At 39.5% G+C, this 18,104-nt stretch overlaps 1 protein-coding gene across 1 annotated transcript; it reads right to left on the bottom strand.

Annotated features, from left to right (window-relative positions):
• Nucleotides 1-1,833: 1,833 nt before the first annotated feature.
• Nucleotides 1,834-9,603, bottom strand: LOC137271884 (acid-sensing ion channel 2-like). Its single transcript, XM_067804270.1, has 8 exons — nt 9,446-9,603; nt 7,901-8,438; nt 7,085-7,183; nt 3,977-4,157; nt 3,689-3,745; nt 2,883-3,045; nt 2,390-2,481; nt 1,834-2,125 (listed from the first exon to the last, which is right to left on the bottom strand). Exons 1-8 carry the CDS (start codon nt 9,601-9,603, stop codon nt 1,980-1,982), a joined length of 1,434 nt encoding a protein of 477 aa, XP_067660371.1. The 3' UTR covers nt 1,834-1,979.
• Nucleotides 9,604-18,104: the final 8,501 nt, after the last annotated feature.

The raw sequence follows: 18,104 nt of genomic DNA, 5'->3' as shown, positions 1-18,104 counted from the left end.
ATTGAACTTATTATCAGGGTAGAGTAACCCCCTCTAAACCCCTCTTGTGATTCATGAACTTTAGCCCAGAAAATGCGCTATCCTATATTCTTTAGGTGAATGATCATAGCGCTTACAAGCGTTCACTAGTATTTCACAAAGTTTGTATTCGGGCAGGTAAGACTGTTGTTAAATTTGCTAAACAGGTAGATCCGTAAAGTCCTTTTGAAAGTGCAGAGATTGTTTTCGAGTCAGCATGCAGTTCATTCCACAATGTTGCTGCATTGAAGCAAAATGATTTTCCCAAACCATCTATAGTATTCCCAGAAATTATTGAGAATCATGTTGCGTCATGTAACTCATTACTTTTATTAACTTCTGGCGTTTTACTTACATAAACATGTTAAAACATCATCCTTTTACAGTCTCAGTCTTGTTTTAGTACTTTGTTAGACCTCCTCGCTCAGCAGTGTATGCCTGAATACGCCTAGGCACACTACCCATCAAAGTTTGTAGGTAATCGTGTGACAGGGTATCCCAATATTGGACCATCTCGGCCTTCATATCTTCAATATTTCTCAGTCCCTTTTGGTTTATTCTGTCCTTCATGACTCCCCACACATTCTCAATTGGGTTTAGGTCTGGGCTGTAACTGGGCCAGTCTAAAACTTGAACATTTTCGCCCGACAACCACTGTTTTGTGTAGCGCGCAGTGTGTTTTGGGTCATTATCATGCTGGAAAATCCAATCATCTCCATATAATGTTTGTGCTGTCGCAAGAAGGTGACCATTTAGAATGTCAACGTATCTTTCTTTTGTCAAGTTTCCCGTGAAAACACACAATGGCGTCACTCCGCGAGCCGATATGCCACCCCACATGTGAAACTTCGGGCTATGTTTTGGTCGCTGGTAGATAGGTTTGACAGTATCTTTGGTCCAAATTTTCACACAATTAGGGAAAAGCCAAACAGAACTTTCATCCGAAAAGAAAACATTATCCCAATCTTGATTTTCATGAGCCCGACACCAGTTTAAACGTTTTTCCTTTTGTGCATTTTTCATCAACGGCGAGGGAATTCCACGTTTTTTCACCCAGTTAAGTCTCTGTAATTCCTGCCTAACTGTTTCATTGCATACCTGAGGACTTCCTCTGCTAATCATTTCATTTCTGATGTTCTCAACACTTTTCAATTTGCCCCTACTCACAATCTGCCCAAGTCAGAATTTCCTAGGCCGACCTGCCCCTGCTTTGTGCTCTATCCCGGTTCCTGTTTGAATATTCTTCAAAGTTCTGTATACTGTAGACAGAGGAATACCATGTCTACAAGCTAACACTTTAGCATCAGCCTCACCCCTTTCAAAATCATCTAGAATGAGCTTTCTTTTCTCTCTTGCTGTAAATTCTGCCATGTCAACACAGGAAGCCGTCTGCTCAGACAAGGGAGATAACTCTTGACGTAATGAGCTGCCTTCTAAGCCTTCAAGAGTTGTCTCCCTTATTTAGTATGCTTAGTGCATAGTGAAAGCCCTTTTTCCAATCTTAGCATCATTAGAAAAAAAACAAAGATTTTCTCAATAATTTCTGGGAACACTGTAAGTCTTGGGTTTGGTTCACAGAGGAGACATAGATCGAAGTTGCCAAAGTGATTCATAGTGCTTTGATAGATAGGCAGACTGGTGATAGTTAAGAACAGTATCTTCTACTCAATCCTGGCTTGAACAGGATGACCTCATGAAAACATGGGTTAACACAATGCAACCCATATGTCTTGGTTAATATGTCATTGTATCCCATGGCCAGTAGCGTAGATCGATGCTCATACTTTCATCACTGGATGGTGTGGTCCAGTCTGTATTAGTTGCAGATCTCTGTCATATAGCAGGAATATGGCTGAGTCAGCAAACAACAACCAGAGTGACTCGTGTTGGGACGTTGTATAGAAACGTATTTCTTCATGACAGATATATTCTGTAATGCACGTGAAGGGAAATTGCTCTGTCTACCAGTTGCTGATTCTGTTACGAGCTTTTCTTCCTCTACATTTGTCGAAGAGGAAGACGAGGACGAACACCAAGAGTTCCGCGATCTCTGCCACTGTCAGGATGCTGGCTCCGAGACACAGTCCCATCTGACCCCCGACACTGGCTGCAACAACAACACCATCACATCAACATCTACGTCGTGATTCTTGACGTATCACAATTCTGAAAAGCGCATCACAGCTACATGATATAGTGCAGAATGTCATATGGTGCAGATTGTCATATGGCGCAGAATGTCATATGGTGTAGAATGTCACATGGTGCAAAAGGGACGTAACTTTGAACACTAAATCCAGACGCTCCAGGTCGAATCGTGCTCCGTCCCAGGATTTATGGTATAGGGGAACTTCAGCAATTGCATACTTACAAAACAGAGAGGCAGCAGTATATTGAGGTAGTTGTGTGACGGATGTCACCATCATCTGGTCGTAAAACACCTTCAGTTCCAAAAAGTTATCTCTGAATAACACACATGGGCAAATAGTTATACACAAATATTAAGTTCTTGGGAGTAAAGTCAATGACATTTTGATCAACGTCAAGATTAACCTGCAATTCAAACCATAAACCACCATGTTTGAAGCACAATTTTATAACATCAAACGTGAAGCTTTTATGAAGTATTTTGGGGAATCCGGGCGAAATTCATTCAGACTGAAACATAAGGCTTAAATCTCAGGGTGTATACAGAACCATTCCCTTTGTATAATGAGCATTTATTTATGAATTACTATTAAATGATGATGAGACCAGGTGTTCCCTAAAAGGGATCCCTGTCCAATCCATCTGCGGAAATAAAAATATCCATGACTTGTTTTAACCTTTATTAAGTAAGAGTGTGGAGAACGTGGAGTTCATACATCATACTCTCCCTGTTCTTGGCCCCCGTTTCATTGAGAAGCGAAGATTCCCATTTGTCGGCGGGGAAGGAACTGGAGGACACCTGGGCTGTGTACCTGTCGAACACGCACTCGCTGAGACACCTACACTCCTTCGCGAAGGTACCATTCTTGGACAACGATCCTCGTAAAAGGAAACGTGCATTCAGCAATATTTACACGATTTTGGATATTTCAAGATACATTAAACCAACATGCCTAACACGTTCTTGTGGTTTCTGCAACAGGCATGTCTCATTTTGAACCCATTGTTACCAAACCGGGAGACCACAGCCTTGACTCTGATATTTCCACAGAAAATCAAGATTAGCTTTTGATTGTGGTTTATTCCAATATTTACTGAGGTTGATTTGTCTAAGCCACAACAAGACGTCCTTGTGAAATATACACACCTGATGCAATTGATTAGACCATCAATGTATTCACAATAAACGAAATCTTATTTCGTTTCTTTCCAGTCTGTCATTTCATTTTGTGTAAACCGGAAGTGTGAATTGCCAAAGATAAAGCACTTTCTAAAGTGACGATAGCCGACCCTTGCATGTATATTTTACTTAGCTTTCACAGAGGCCAGGCAGACCAGACAGTTCAGTCATAATCATCATGAGCATCGTTCTACGCAGTTTGATTAGGGGGGATTATTTCAACCAAATCAGTAAACCTGACCACCCTGTCCCATTAGTCGCCTCTCATGACAAGCATAGGTTACTGAAGATTAATGAATCTTCACGGGCATCGTGTTAAGGGTAAACAGCCGATATACTCACTAACAGCAGGATTGTAACAAGTATGCAGTTGTACTAAGGAGCAGCGACGACTAGCCACTGTAATGGAAATCAATAAAACAATGCTTGCGATTTGCCACAGGTGGGATGTGTAATATAAGAATTTTGTCGAGAGAGCTTAGCGTGAGTAATAAAAGCGGAAGTTGGTTTTTCCACTACACCGTAGATCTGTGTGATATTAACCTGTTCTTCAAAAGAGTTCTTGCATCGTTCCAGTAGTATTGCAGTATTCCATATAAACTGATGTAAACATTTAACAAATACACATACCTGGGACATAAGGTCCGACACACCCACACTGTTTAAATGCCTTCAGCTGAACACACTCCATGAAGCAATGGTCATAGGAATAGCGGGAGTAGAACTTCAGGGGATTCACAAAATCAAGACTGTTTGTGTCCAGGCAAGCAGTGTCATCAAATGCCATGTAGGGGTGGGTCTGGTAACGATACTAGGAACAAATGTCAGTCATGTATTTGAAATGTTCTGAAATTGTGGGGCCAAATGCATGCATGCATGTCGAGAGTCCATGGTGATGACAAGTCTGATGTAACAGCTGTTCGGCATCGATGGGCTTAAAGTAAATGCACCCTTCGTGAATCTAACTACTATTTTATGCTGTCTCAAGGGCATACTGTTGAACTTGATCACGGGTGATAAGGCTGACCTTGCGGTGTTCAGTGCCTCGTAACTGAGACCTTGTTTGTTCAGGTCAGCCAGAAAGCCTAATCCAAAAAAGCCTAATTAGTGATGAGGACATGTGTGGACGTCGCGGGGTATACAAGTATAAAAAGGGTAAGTAATGAGGTAGTTAGGTAGTTGGGTAGTTGGGTAATTGGCTGACATAGTACCTACCTTTGTAGCCTTTTATGTATAGAAGTTTATGTCCATGCGGACCTCATATCTGGGAAGACAAGACGATGTCACGCTTCTTGCATGCTCCGCCATTTTGAGGGCAGAGATGCAAAGAGGGCGCATTGGCCGAATTCGTGATTTCCCCAATCACGTGGCCCGATGTCGGATATATATACGTACAAGCCTACCATAGGCAGTAAATCGTCAGTCGTCCGATGCCCACAGCTGGTACGTTTTCTTGCAATCGCAAGTCTTGTACTAAGACCAGCTTCAGTTTCCATGTTTTGTTTGTTATTTTGGGGATATTGTATTGATTTAGTGGTAGTTTGGGGAACGGATAAATAACATAAGAAGAAATAGATTTTCTTGTTATTTTCGGGAATAAGTAGTATAGGTGAACATATTCAAAACTTAACTGTATTTGAGCAGGATTTAGGTAGGCAGAGAGAAATACGTAAATCGTTGTTCATACCCGATAAGATTTGGGAGACACAAGTTCTTGAAGGGAAGGCTTACCGTCTTGAATCGTTCATATTTGGCTATACTGCAATGAGGATCCGCAATGAATCTCTCGCCTTTTGAGAATAAGTTTTGGCATCCAGCTCTGAATTCGACACATTGCTCTCCATTGTAGGTTTTGCAAGCATATCCTGCAGTTGTTATGTCTTGACGTCTGAAGTACGAGATGATTTCTTCGCCTCACACCGTATCTCCTCTATTACACCAGCTTCACGAAAAGCACGAAAAGTTCTTTCAATTTCTCACGATTCACCGGTTTTTTTTGCAGTACATCACTCACAAATATAGCAAGATCTTGGTTGACAGGCGGTGATGTGTGGTCATCATCACCGATAAACAGGTCACCAATGACATCTGATGCATTCTGGCCAAGGTCATCAACCTTGATCAGTCTCGATCTTCTAAAACTTGGTCTTTTATCCACTCAAACAGACTGAAACACCCTTCTTTCTTTAGGAAAACATCGTCAATGCGAAAGAGCGTCATAAGTCATGCCCCCGGAGGCGTAAACAACACCTAGAGGCATGACGTATGACGCTCTTTTGCAGTGACGATCTTTTCCTACAAAAATAATCTATAGCTCTGACAATACCTCATACCCAAACGCATTCAACATGGGTGGCCAAAGATGGATAATTATAAAAATGAAAACAGTAGAAACTAAAAACAAAACTGACCGAGACGGGTGCTCCTTCCAGCTACGCCATGTTTTGATGTGGGAGTTTCAGGACGCGACCGTCAAATCACGGAACGGAATATATCTCCGAAGATGGCCGAGCGTGTTTCAAGTATTACCGACATTGCTTCCGATAAGGGCGCTGTGTTCATGTTAGTACCCCTAAACTACCGATATCGCTGTAATTGTTTCGCGAGTGGGCTGCGTTTGTTTACATTTTAGATGCAATTCCTTCAAATTTGCCGTAATTCCTTCAATTACGTAGGGGAGGGCCTGGTCTCGCGTGACCGACTGCATTACTGGCACTGATACCTCGAACTGTCACCTTAACCTGTGATTTCTTGTGAGCACCGTCACCCTCCGTTTCACATTGTTCGTTGTGCTTAAGTTGAAACCTTTCAGCATCGACAAAACTGTTTTGACGAGGTTCACAGTCGACTGCTTCAGTCACTAATTTCACTCTTCGGTGTCACATGTCCGGAATTCTGTCGCTGTTGGGTCGCCATCTTGAATTTTAACCACTGATCCCGGCCGCAGCCGTTTGACCAATAGTTTAAAAAGTCAGCTGGGATTCACACAGTCCCAGTGGGATTCCTTCACGACAGCAGCAGGGTATCGCAGAAGCACAAAAATTACAGAAGTGTCAAGTATTCACATAGACAACGCAAATTAAACTGCAACCAAGCTTCGTTAATCACCGATGTCTTGCAGAACGCATGCGTACATCTCAAGGAACACCTATGACAACATAGTTTGGAGGAATTCTTCTCTGGAGCTCTCAACTTTCCATGCTGCATAACCAGGATGATCCCTCGGCGCTTTCTATACTAATGGCAGCGTGTTTCAAAGTATATTATAAAAGCAGAATATATAAGCAAACATACCCGCCTGTACTTACATGTCACCTGTTAAGATTGAGTGAGTTAATGTTTAACTTCACGTCGGCAATATTTGAGTCATATCGTGACGGGAATCATGTTTGACATTGAAAAGTAATGGGTGTATAATATAAAAAAAGAAACCCTTCAAAGGAAACTATTACCACTATTTGAACAATACAATATAAACACTGGCTCTAGATCCCCCAAAACTGAAGGTAAATCACCGTACTGGGGACCGCCCGTGAAGATCCCGGATACAACTGGTCTTCAACAACGCATGCTTGTCAGGCTCTCGGACCTGGCTGGCACATGCCATCCAAATTACGTAGATTTGGGCTAACGTTGTTGATCACCGGATTTTCTTTCAGCCTCAGTTATATACATATCGCTGCCAGAATCGCTGGAGTATTACTGAGTGCAATGTTAAAAAACAACAAACCTACCCACCTGAATTTTTTGTATGGCAACATATGTTGAGGATCCAGGCGCAGCTGTCACGACAGTAGAGCTGGCGTCTGGATGGACGTCCGGGTGATGGAGAAATACCTGCGATCACACATAGAACAATTCTTTCTCTCCCTGTATGTATTAAAATCTCGGGCGCACATACTCAAACCTCTGATACATGAACATAGATTCACACCACCTTAATTATCTTAATTTAACAAAATTAGAGAGTATAAGTAATGATACTGCTGCGTGAGTGGTAGTTTCATGCTTAATCCAAGTGATAAGCACTTAGCGTGATCAACTGATCTGATATTTTGGTTTCGCTACCAGAATTAGTTTAGTTGAATAAGATTAAACACCATTGTTATATAATTTAATATAGACTTTCTTTAAATGATGTCGTTTTCCCTGTTTAACGCCTATTAGTACCAAAATATCAGATCAGTTGATCACGCTAAGTGCTTATCACTTGATTGATCACAGAAATTTCTGTAGAAATAAAACTTTCTGCCAGAAATTTCTGTAGAAATAAAACTTTCTGCCAGAAATTTCTGCAGAAATGCATTTTCAGAGCCAATTTGTGAGCTTATTAACACGTGGACACACTGGCACATAAGTTTTCCGTGTTTATCTCCTCGAGATCTTTCCAATGATATAAAATATGTCTTTGTAGCTTGCTCCCTTCTGTGTGTCAAGTTAGGACCTGAAAAGTTAAGCCCGGCCTTAAAAGCTTCCGATATTTACTTTTTAGCTTGGACTATTTTCAAACAGAGTTAATCTACGCGAGAGTTACTTAGTGAAGGTGCTATTTACCTTGATCCCTGCTGCCATGTTGTTTATATAGGTGTAGTCGTTCTGGTTGATGTTGAAAGTGACGATGAGGTTTGCGTCGTCACCTGCCATGAACACACTTTTACTGGCATTGAAGTTGAAGGTGTGGCAGAGCCCCTCATAAGTGAAAATAGGTTGGAAGTCAGTCATACATTTAAAGATGTCACCACCAAAGACACATTTAAACAACATCTTGGAACCTTCCATTGACATGTTCTTCAACCATTCTAAAGACACCGGTTTCTGAAACACATCTGATGTTAGATGAGAAAATGAGTCTTTTCTCGTCTTTCCTCGAGAAATATTGAAAAAATAGTTCTCCATTTCTGGGTAAACGTCAAGGCGAGTGTTGTTGAAGGTGCATCTGTTGCAGATAGTGACGGCAGGGAATTTGATTGAATGTTTGATTTGGGGTGTGATCTTGGTGACGGTTGGATAGCTATAGTAGGTTCCTATCTCTTCGACAAGGTTGTAGACGAGAAACCCCGTGGTGGAACACAAGACCAAACTCCATAACAACCTGTTGAAGCCAAGAAAAATGGAACTTTAATGAACACAAGAACATTCGGTACTGTGCCAAATTGCCTTAACAGTGGAGAAACAAGACCACATTGTGAATTCTTTGGGAAGTGCGTAATCTGGAAGTTTGAAATGAGCTACATCAAACCGGTCTATTGGAAAGGGTGACACTGTGTATTAAAAAACCAAGCTGCCGATCGCAATTTGTAATGATGTCTTGGACTAGCATTTAAAACATGCGACTAAATGATTCATGTCAACTGATACAATTTAGCGATGAAGTCAGGTTTTAGCTCGTAATGGTGTCTTCTTATTCATGTTTTTATCATTTTTACAAAACAACTCCCTTCCCCCCTCCCCACACCCCTCCCCACATCCCCACCGTAACCTCACACCTCAACCCAACACCTCAAACCAACAAACAAAATAGAAACAAAACAAAAACAAAAGTATATATAAAGAAAAAAGCAATGCGAAATATAAACCCCAGAACAGCATAAGAAAAACAAAGAATAACAACAGGAAACGTGCACAAAATCAAACAGATATTATATGGAGAGTTTGCTAAAGCGGTTTACAAAAAAGTGATGATACTGTATTGTCATGTGTCTCATCGACGGTGGAGTAAGGCAAGGACAGCATTTATCTCCTTCTCTGTTCTCGCTTTTTTAAAGAAATGCTACAGGACTGAGATGAAACACGACCAATGTTAACCTGCAATGTTATCACAACTGCTTGCCACGTATATGATGTTGCTTGAGATAACCATTTTTTTCTGTATGACATTACTTTGTGAAATGGATCTGTATATCCATGACATAGTTGTTTTCCTTTTAGTAGTAGTACTGCATAAAATATTGTCTCCTAAAGGGGAACTTTCTAAAGTAATTTAATATGTACATATTCCCATAACATTGTGCACATAGATAATTATGAGAATAGTGTTTCTTCATTATTTATTTCGTCTTTAAATATTTCGGCTTGTTCGTTAAACGCAACCATACCTACCCACGAATCGAAAACGGTCTGCACGAAATAGGCTTAATCTTATCAACAGCATGGAGGCCTGTAGTCTGGCTGAATTCAATCCACAGATCTATCAGTCCATACTCTGCCAAAGGCTGGTCTGCATCAGGCTTGATAGTCTGAGCCAACTTCCCATCCATAATGTCTGAAAGCGTATTTCATAGTGAGATCACATTTAGCGAATAACACATGAACAAAAATGACAATGGTTGATGTAGTTTACGTAGTTTAATCCGATTTGTTTCTTATACTCAAAAAGGCAGAGCGATTGGAGCCTATGAGATGCGTCAACCAAGTCAGCGAGCCTGACCACCCTATCGCGTTAGTGGCCTCTTACGACAAGCATATTCGCCTATTGTGGCAAGCATGGGTTGCTGAAGACCTATTCCGCCCCAGATCTTCATGGGTACGTTGACACAAGTTTGCTCACCTAGTATCATCACTTAAGTAAGCGTCTACTACATTTTTGAATGTGAATGCACACAGCAATCAAACAGAATGAAACTTTCTTGCAGACTCTCTGAGCATGCAAATATGCTTTCACTAACAGGGCAGAACATACCTACCCTTTTCACATCACTGATTTTCAGAGGTTCATTTATTTTATTTTCGCAGTTTTTTTCCTCTAGCGCCAAATGGAATCTATTTCGGAGGATAGTTCCAACTGGTATTCTATGACACAGACGTTTAATACGTACTTTTTGAGGGCAGTTAATCAAAGTAATTAAACACATGCTGATCTCCTCTGTTTCCATGGCTACAATATGAAACTGCGGGAGCTTGGGCTAGTTGTTACCTGTTCATTCCAAAGTTGTTGAAAAATGGAAAGCACTTCGTAAAAGTTCTAGGTGTGAAACCAACAGGCAACAAAGAAATATGTCGTAATTAACAATTGTATATTAAAGTTGACAAGGAAATAAATACAACTCACAAAGTACAAAGTAGAGTGGCAGTACAAATTCAAAGGTGAGTGAATTTAGACTTACGCCACACCCAGAGGTATTCGAGCTGCATGACAGGGTTCTGTAAATAATCCAGTCTTTACCAGACAACCAAGTGACCAACAGCATGACCATCGATCTGCGCAACTTGGAACCGATGACATATGTGTCCACCAAGTCAGCTAGTCTGACCATCTGATCCCGTTAGTCGTCTCTTACGACAAGCATAGTTGCATCTGGAGGCAAGCATGAGTTGCCGGAGACCTGTTCTACCCCGGATCTTCACGGGTCAAATTCGACAGTAATACAATACAAAAACGATATATAGCGATAAAGACAGCAATAGTAATCACGCAACGTGTATCAAGACAAGTTCCGTTTTCGTTTGTAGTTTAACGGTGTAGCCTGATATCAGAAGCAAGAGTTTCACACGCTTATGAACCTATGAAAGAGATTCCAGAAGCGTCTTCTATACTCTCTCAGACAGGAGATTCTGGAATTTACTCGTTTTCGCACTTGTAATAATTATCCGTCCAAGCATACAGCCATCACTTCACCTTACTGAATATCACGTGCACAATGTATTACACATTTTTACACAATTCTTAAAATTGACCTGTCAAAAGATATAATCGCTATTACTTGTAATTAAAATAATATTCTCTTTTTATATAAAATCATACTCACTCACTGGTGACAAATGCTGGCAGATGAATGTAACATTAGGTTGAGAGTGTTCAGGATGTTCCACAATGGTCAGTAGACATCGCTACGTTTGTATGCACTGGAGGGGTTTTGCATTAACAGTGTTTCAACTATAACTTTTTTTTATAGTTAAACTAAACCACCAATATTTACATTAGACTATCCATCATGATGGAAATCATTAAAGCCATCTACTCTCAGTCATTTCCCAAGGGAGATGGTTTGCCATTATACATCTTTGGTCTCTGCAGTTAATGTTAGTTATTTCATATATTTAATTAAAAAAACAGAAATGACAACCGTCGTCCATAGAAATACGAGCTGTTGAGAACTGAGATACGAACTGGAAACATCCTAACACACAATGGTACATGTAATACAATTTGTGTTTGCTCTCATCCTCCATTCGTAATGAATCAGTTTGGAATAAATCAGTGCACTCAATGTTGTAAACAGATCTGACCTGTGAAATAATGGAAGAGAATGAAAAACATGCACCCCTGAGTTTTTTATTCAACGGCACCGTGAGCAGTACTCCAGATATGTGGCGACGGTTCTGTAAATAATCAAAACTGGACCAGACAATTCAGTCATCAATAGAATAAACATTGACCTAAGCGTTTAGTTTGATCAGTGTCAACCAAGTCAAGGAAAACGGGCACACGATCTCCTTACTCACCTCTTACGACAAGCATGGATATTTGACGACAGATCTTCTCAGAAAACCTAATGACTGTATCGAGTCATGGAAACGCAAGAAATTGGCCATCCGGTATATGACGTTAAAACACTGTAGTCAGTGTTCGTTCATGGAGAAGAACCTTACTATTCTTGTGTTGACACGAGAAGCCAGTTTACAAAGTGTTATTTAGAAAGGGGCGAGAAAACAGCTTGTTTCGTTGTTTGGAGTACAAGGCTGCTGTGTAGGTGCAAAACCTTATAGAGCTACCTTTGTAGCAAACAATTGCTCGATATTGTAATTATTTGTATACTTTTTATTCTCATTCTTCTGATTATTTTCTGGTTCAGTTAAAATCAATTAAAAACAACCTCTAATTTCAGGAAAATTGTTTCTTAGTTGCTTGCTAAGTTTCTTATAATATTTTCATAATTCCAAACTGTCGATTCAGTATTGCAACAAGAGGTTTAAGAGTTAAGGATATTTTCAAAATGCAGTGATAAATAGGACTGTAAAATATCGCTGGGAAACCGTTTTATAGTGGTACAGTATGTTGCGGTATGAATATCGCGGTATGGTTCAAATTCTGCAATGGATTGTGTTGTATGTTTCTTGGAGCGGAGTGAGTGAGGTAAATGTTATTGTCACATCGGCAATATTCCAGCCATATCGTGACGAGAACATATTTGACATTGGCATGGAATGTATGTCTTTATAAAACCTGCCGACCGAGGAGCGGAGCTGTGCATTAAGTGCTTTTGGTATCACACAGATAATGGGTTCACTCAGTCATTGAAATATTACCGTCGTTAATTATAAATGTTCCTGCTGTTGTTCAATTTGCACAACATGCAAGACTGTGGCGAATCATAATATCTCTAGCGCATATCATGGTAATGGTTCGTGAGTTTGGTCAACAGTGATTATAATGAAAAGTAAAAGCAGAAATAGACTTGGATTAGGAATTAATGCAATGTTTGTAATTTACAACCAGCTTCCAAATCCACTGTCTGTTATCAGTGTATGTAGTTGTATGTGAGTGCTTTGTCACGGCAATGAAGATTTTATCGATCAAATTCCTAATACTTAACGATTTCTCAAGAGTCATCGTAAGCCGTTGCAAATCTATTCGGAATCAGAGTCTCACTGCAATAGTAAGCTGAAATACAAAGAAAGATCGCACCGGAAGTTTTGGTATTTATTTCCAAACCCAAAGTAAATATTTTGAAACGACTTTTGAGCGCGATTTAAAACTAACATGTTTTTCATATACGTGTTGCCATGACACATCTGATGCGTTCTGAGTTTGGCACATGACACGTCTTTGGTAGGTCACTTGGGTATGTACATAACTTGTGACAAAATATGGTCTCATTATTGGTGTTGGCAAACCTACTCAGATAATTGGCTACTCCTTGTAATGCCCTCTGTCGTGTCCTTCCACACGGTTTCCAGAGGCTATGCCTCTACTGAAGATTATAGCTCTTGTCATTATGGAGGGCCTTGGTGACGTTCCTCACAATATGTTCTTTGCCTAAATAGACACATTCAGGTTTCAAGTAGACGTAACTAAGGTTACTTCTAATGCCTATCATCCTGCTCAATCTCAGATTCATAAGAATAGGATAATGACCTACTGCACTGAGAAGGACTGTGATGAAAGCATTGATTTGTTGTTGTTTGTTGTGAGAAAGATAGGTCAGGAGTCCTCAGGTTTCTGTCCTTCTGATGTTTTCCTTGGCAACCTTGGAAGGTCAGTGGCTTAAAGATAGGTATAAAGTGAGTTTTGCTGGACTATGTTTCATTATTCGGGGCTAAGATTCTCAAAGCTCTTGAAGTTGACAAGAAAGAATGCTTGTACAAGATGAAACAGCATCACAACAAGTTCTTTTACTGGTTCTCAGTTATGTGTCTAGTTCCAAATTAGGAATAACACGTAAAAAGAGGGTGGATTGGAGAGTATGTTTGTCTGTCTATCATTGAAGGTGCTTTATAACGTGGTCAAAACAAACAGCTGATAATACAAGGAATGTTACTTGATGAGTCAAGAAATGAAGAAAATTGAGGGTTGAAGTGGATACACAGTTTAAAAACCCTAATTGGTTTCATGACAAAATAATAACGTAAGCAAATCCTAAGACTTTTTAAGAAAATCAATCCACACTAATTACAATAATTATTGCCTTCTATGAATATATGAACAACCTTCCTTGTTAGCCTTTGATTCAGACACGTGGTGGTTCACTCACTGGGTCTAACTTAACAATCTTTCAAAGAATTGGTATGTCCTTGGATTTTCGACCAACCCCAAAATCTCTTTACTGATGCGTGGTTTGGGCAGATAATATCTTTAGTTGTCTTTATCCTCAGTAACTAGCCTCACATTTGGCATTATTCGACACATTACTAATAATAAGTTCATTCGTGAAACAGTTAATAAATGATGCTCACATGAAACGGTTATACTATTTGAGGCCTTGTCAAGGAACATTAAACACTTATTTATGAAAAACCAGGCATGACTGACGAAGCTCAGTAGGACAGAACAGGTCTACTTCATGTCATGTCGGTGTTAGCAAGTTCATATTATACCAAGAAGAGGTGTAGTCTTGTAGTCTTGTTTTCCCTCGTCACAACAAAGATCCGGATTTGACTCTTCACACTGGGTGCAGGTGAAGATCCGAAGTGATCTTCATTAAGCCATGGTTCTCGTGAGAGGCGACTAACGGGGTCGGGTGGTTGACACATGCAATGGTATCCTAATGGCATAGATCACTGTTTATTCTGTCCCTGGATTTTCTAGTCTGGACTAGATTATTTTCAGACCGCCGGAAGGAATGTTGTTATCATCAATAAGACGGACGTCGCCATTGTGACCTATAGGCTGATGGCAGTATCATGATGACTCTTGTCCCGCAAAAGGCAAGGAATTTATCTGGAATTGTCATATCTCTACTTGAAAGACCTGGATGAAATCGTGTAAGGGAAAATGGCGTTAGTTTTCTTGAATTTGAAACGTGTGGGACAGTTTGCTAAAGTCATGTTTTCTGAGAGTATTCGGTACATTACAGGCATCTAGTTCACATATTTCCAGTTCAGAATACCGTCTGATGTTGGTGAATCTGTTTTCGATTTGATCAAATGTTTCAAATGTAATGTACCTTTTTTAACTTTTGTAACACTGTTTTGCTTACATAAGTTCCTTTGAATGAAAGCTAGTCGGAGTTCCTCAGCTTTCAAAAAGGCAATGCACTTGTGGTTGAAGACAAATATACCTGATTCACGAGAAGCATGACACACATTATCCCACCAAACACTTGTTCCTGTTTGTTAAACATTTACCGTTACGGTCAATGGTTATATCGATTTTGGGGACTGTCCTTTATTGATGATGTGTGTCTCACAGAGCAAGGTATAAGTCACAAATATGTCAAGCGGAATTGCATATCAACTCGACCAGAGAATCCAATAATTGCAAAGAACTAAACAGTCGGGGTGTAACGGCATACGATCAGCCAAAGCCATAAACACCAATATCATTTAGTCGGTGCTAGAACTGGTATTTACGGTTTAACACGAAACTGATATTTACTTACATGCAAATTTAGTCGTTCATGTTTTTATCAAATCCTAATCATTACCAATAATCAATACATTTACTAATTTTGTAATGATGCATTTGGGATGGGAAAACTAAACAAAATCAGTCCACTGGGTCAGATGACTGATATACATGCATATACTCACTGAAATAACACACTCATAACTATTATAATTAAAACAGTAAAAACAGTAATTTCAGTATTCCTTGGGATGTGTTTATGACGGGTGTCACCTTATTCGCTAACAACGTTGACTGACAGTGATTCATACACACACGTTGATGATATAATCAGAGCTGTACACTCGACTTCAGATTCATTATGGATGCAGAAAGATTGTATGGCTTTCGTTTATACGAACCGACTCGATATGTCGGCTGAAAGATATTTAATCGCCAAGACATATGACAAGGTTGGTAGTATTTTGCACATAAAGGTTGAAATAACTAAACAGAAACTGGTTCGGAAATGATAGTGAACTTGCATAATGCGTGAACCCCATTTCTGGTGTCCCTGCACTGATATTGCTGAAAACTCGCTAAAAATATTGAACGGGTATAATGTTCTGTTCTGAACATGATGACATCCTCATATGGACAGCAAAAGTCACGTTTCCACGGAAAACACATAAATATAACTCATGTCTGGGTCTGACCCCAAAACACACACCCATCCTTGACATATGTACCAAGTTTGATGAAACAAGCATTTATAGTTTGCAATATCTGCCCAGAATGAACAAATAAAAGAAAAAAAATGTTATTAATAAATAAGAATTTAATTAAAAAATACTAACTTTCATATCTGACTCACCCCCAAAAGGCACATTTAGGACCATGGTAACATGGTTAACATATTTACCAAGTGTGGACAAGCTATGACGGATGTTTTAGGAAATATACTTCGTACAATGTGTGACGGGCGGACACACGAAACTCGTATCTATATCCCTCACAACATCGTTTTTGCGGAGGACAAATAACGATAACTAAATGCTTTCCATATTTTATTCCTAAACCGTCACTCCAATTTGTGCATGAACATTAGGATATCAGAATATATCATAACATGATTCTTATTGCCTTAACTGCGCCGACCTTGTAGAATACCAAGAGACAATCACTAGATTCGACTCTCATATCCAATAATCTTATGTGAATGTAGTAATAAAATATGTGACTTCAATCTAACCAAAAAACGCAACGTACTGAGCCGGTTTCAGTATCCCAAGACGTCGACACATGGTCAAAAGAAAGGACGAAAGTCAATGGACGCATTTATTTAGAAAAGTTGTTGCATCTCTTTGTGAAACAATCGTGACTTTAAAATAAATTAAACTTTTGCTGATGGATGTGTCTCTAAACTATCACAGCTCACAATGCCGACTGGAGACTGTAAAACTCTATATATTGCTATGCAACGTTTAGCCAAACTCGAATCTCACAGCACTGCATGTGTCCGAATTTGAAATTTTAAACATAAGAACTGAGGCCTTGTATTCTACCAAGGAAAGATTCTGACCAAAAAAATTTCAAAACAATTTCCAATGTAATTCAGATTAAAAATGTTTCAGACTTATTGTACTTCTTCAAACATGTACGTTAAATGATCTGAGGTTTAAGCGGAATTGATACCACGTGAATTCACAAAACCTCATTGAATTTGCTTTATTTTTTCAATCTCAGAAATGGACCTGGTTAGGTCCTGTCAAATAATTGTTGAACGTCGCACATCACTATTCCACTGAGGAAACGTATCAGCAAATGTCATGTGAAGTTTACTGAGAAAGTAATATGTGAAATGCTGGATTTCCTCAATTGTAACCTAAACATTGAGGCTAAAACATTTGAAATGATGTAGGCACCATCATGGGCACCAGTTGTACGTCTCAATGGATATATTTCTGCTCGGATTGGCAACACATAAAAAGGTAATTTGACCAAGGTGTTAAACATAAACTTGAGGTATTTCGATGATCTGCTATCGCTGAGTGGCCATCAAGTAACTGATTTCTTTCCTCTGATTTACCCACGTGAACCTTTTCACAGAAACGAAGCTGCGTGTGAAACGGGATATTTGCAAAAACAGTGTTTCCGGGTTGAAAGAAATAACGCATGTTCGTGTTTCATGTGAAAACATAAGCATATAGAAACACCAAGGAATATCATCTTTACTCACTTTTGAATATATATGCAGAAAATGCTGAATTAATTGACTCTTAGTGTATAATCTTTTGTAAACCTATTTATGCAGAGAGAGAACAATTGAGGATGAAAATGATACAAAATTATAAAACACACTTAAATTTGTTCTCTTCTAAGGTAGGCAATACGTATTGTGTGTTTTTCTGTCATGTACACTTGTGAATTACTTGAGAAATGCTTCGACGGCATACTAGAACACACATCTTCACGAACCTTGTAGATCTTTTTGACTTTGCAATTAAACTTCTATTGATACTTTTAGATGCAAGAGGTTTCTCGTATATCCAAGACACAACTTGATTGTGAAAATGATAACGGATACACAGATAGCTGAAACAACTATTCCAAATGTATTCCAAATAGAAAATAGTACTGGAAACGTTGACAAAAGATCAGGATCAAAGATCATGGCTGTCACCAATGCAAATCAGGAGGTGTCATGTGCGTATGCATTCTTCACAAGGTTATTGCGATGAATTAAACCTAACGTGTAAAAATACATACCCTGAC

The sequence above is a fragment of the Haliotis asinina genome, chromosome 2 (genome assembly GCF_037392515.1).
Source record: "Haliotis asinina isolate JCU_RB_2024 chromosome 2, JCU_Hal_asi_v2, whole genome shotgun sequence".
NCBI classification, from domain to species: domain Eukaryota; kingdom Metazoa; phylum Mollusca; class Gastropoda; order Lepetellida; family Haliotidae; genus Haliotis; species Haliotis asinina.
Note: the sequence above shows the minus strand (reverse complement) of the source record. Positions and strands in the feature narration are given on the sequence as shown.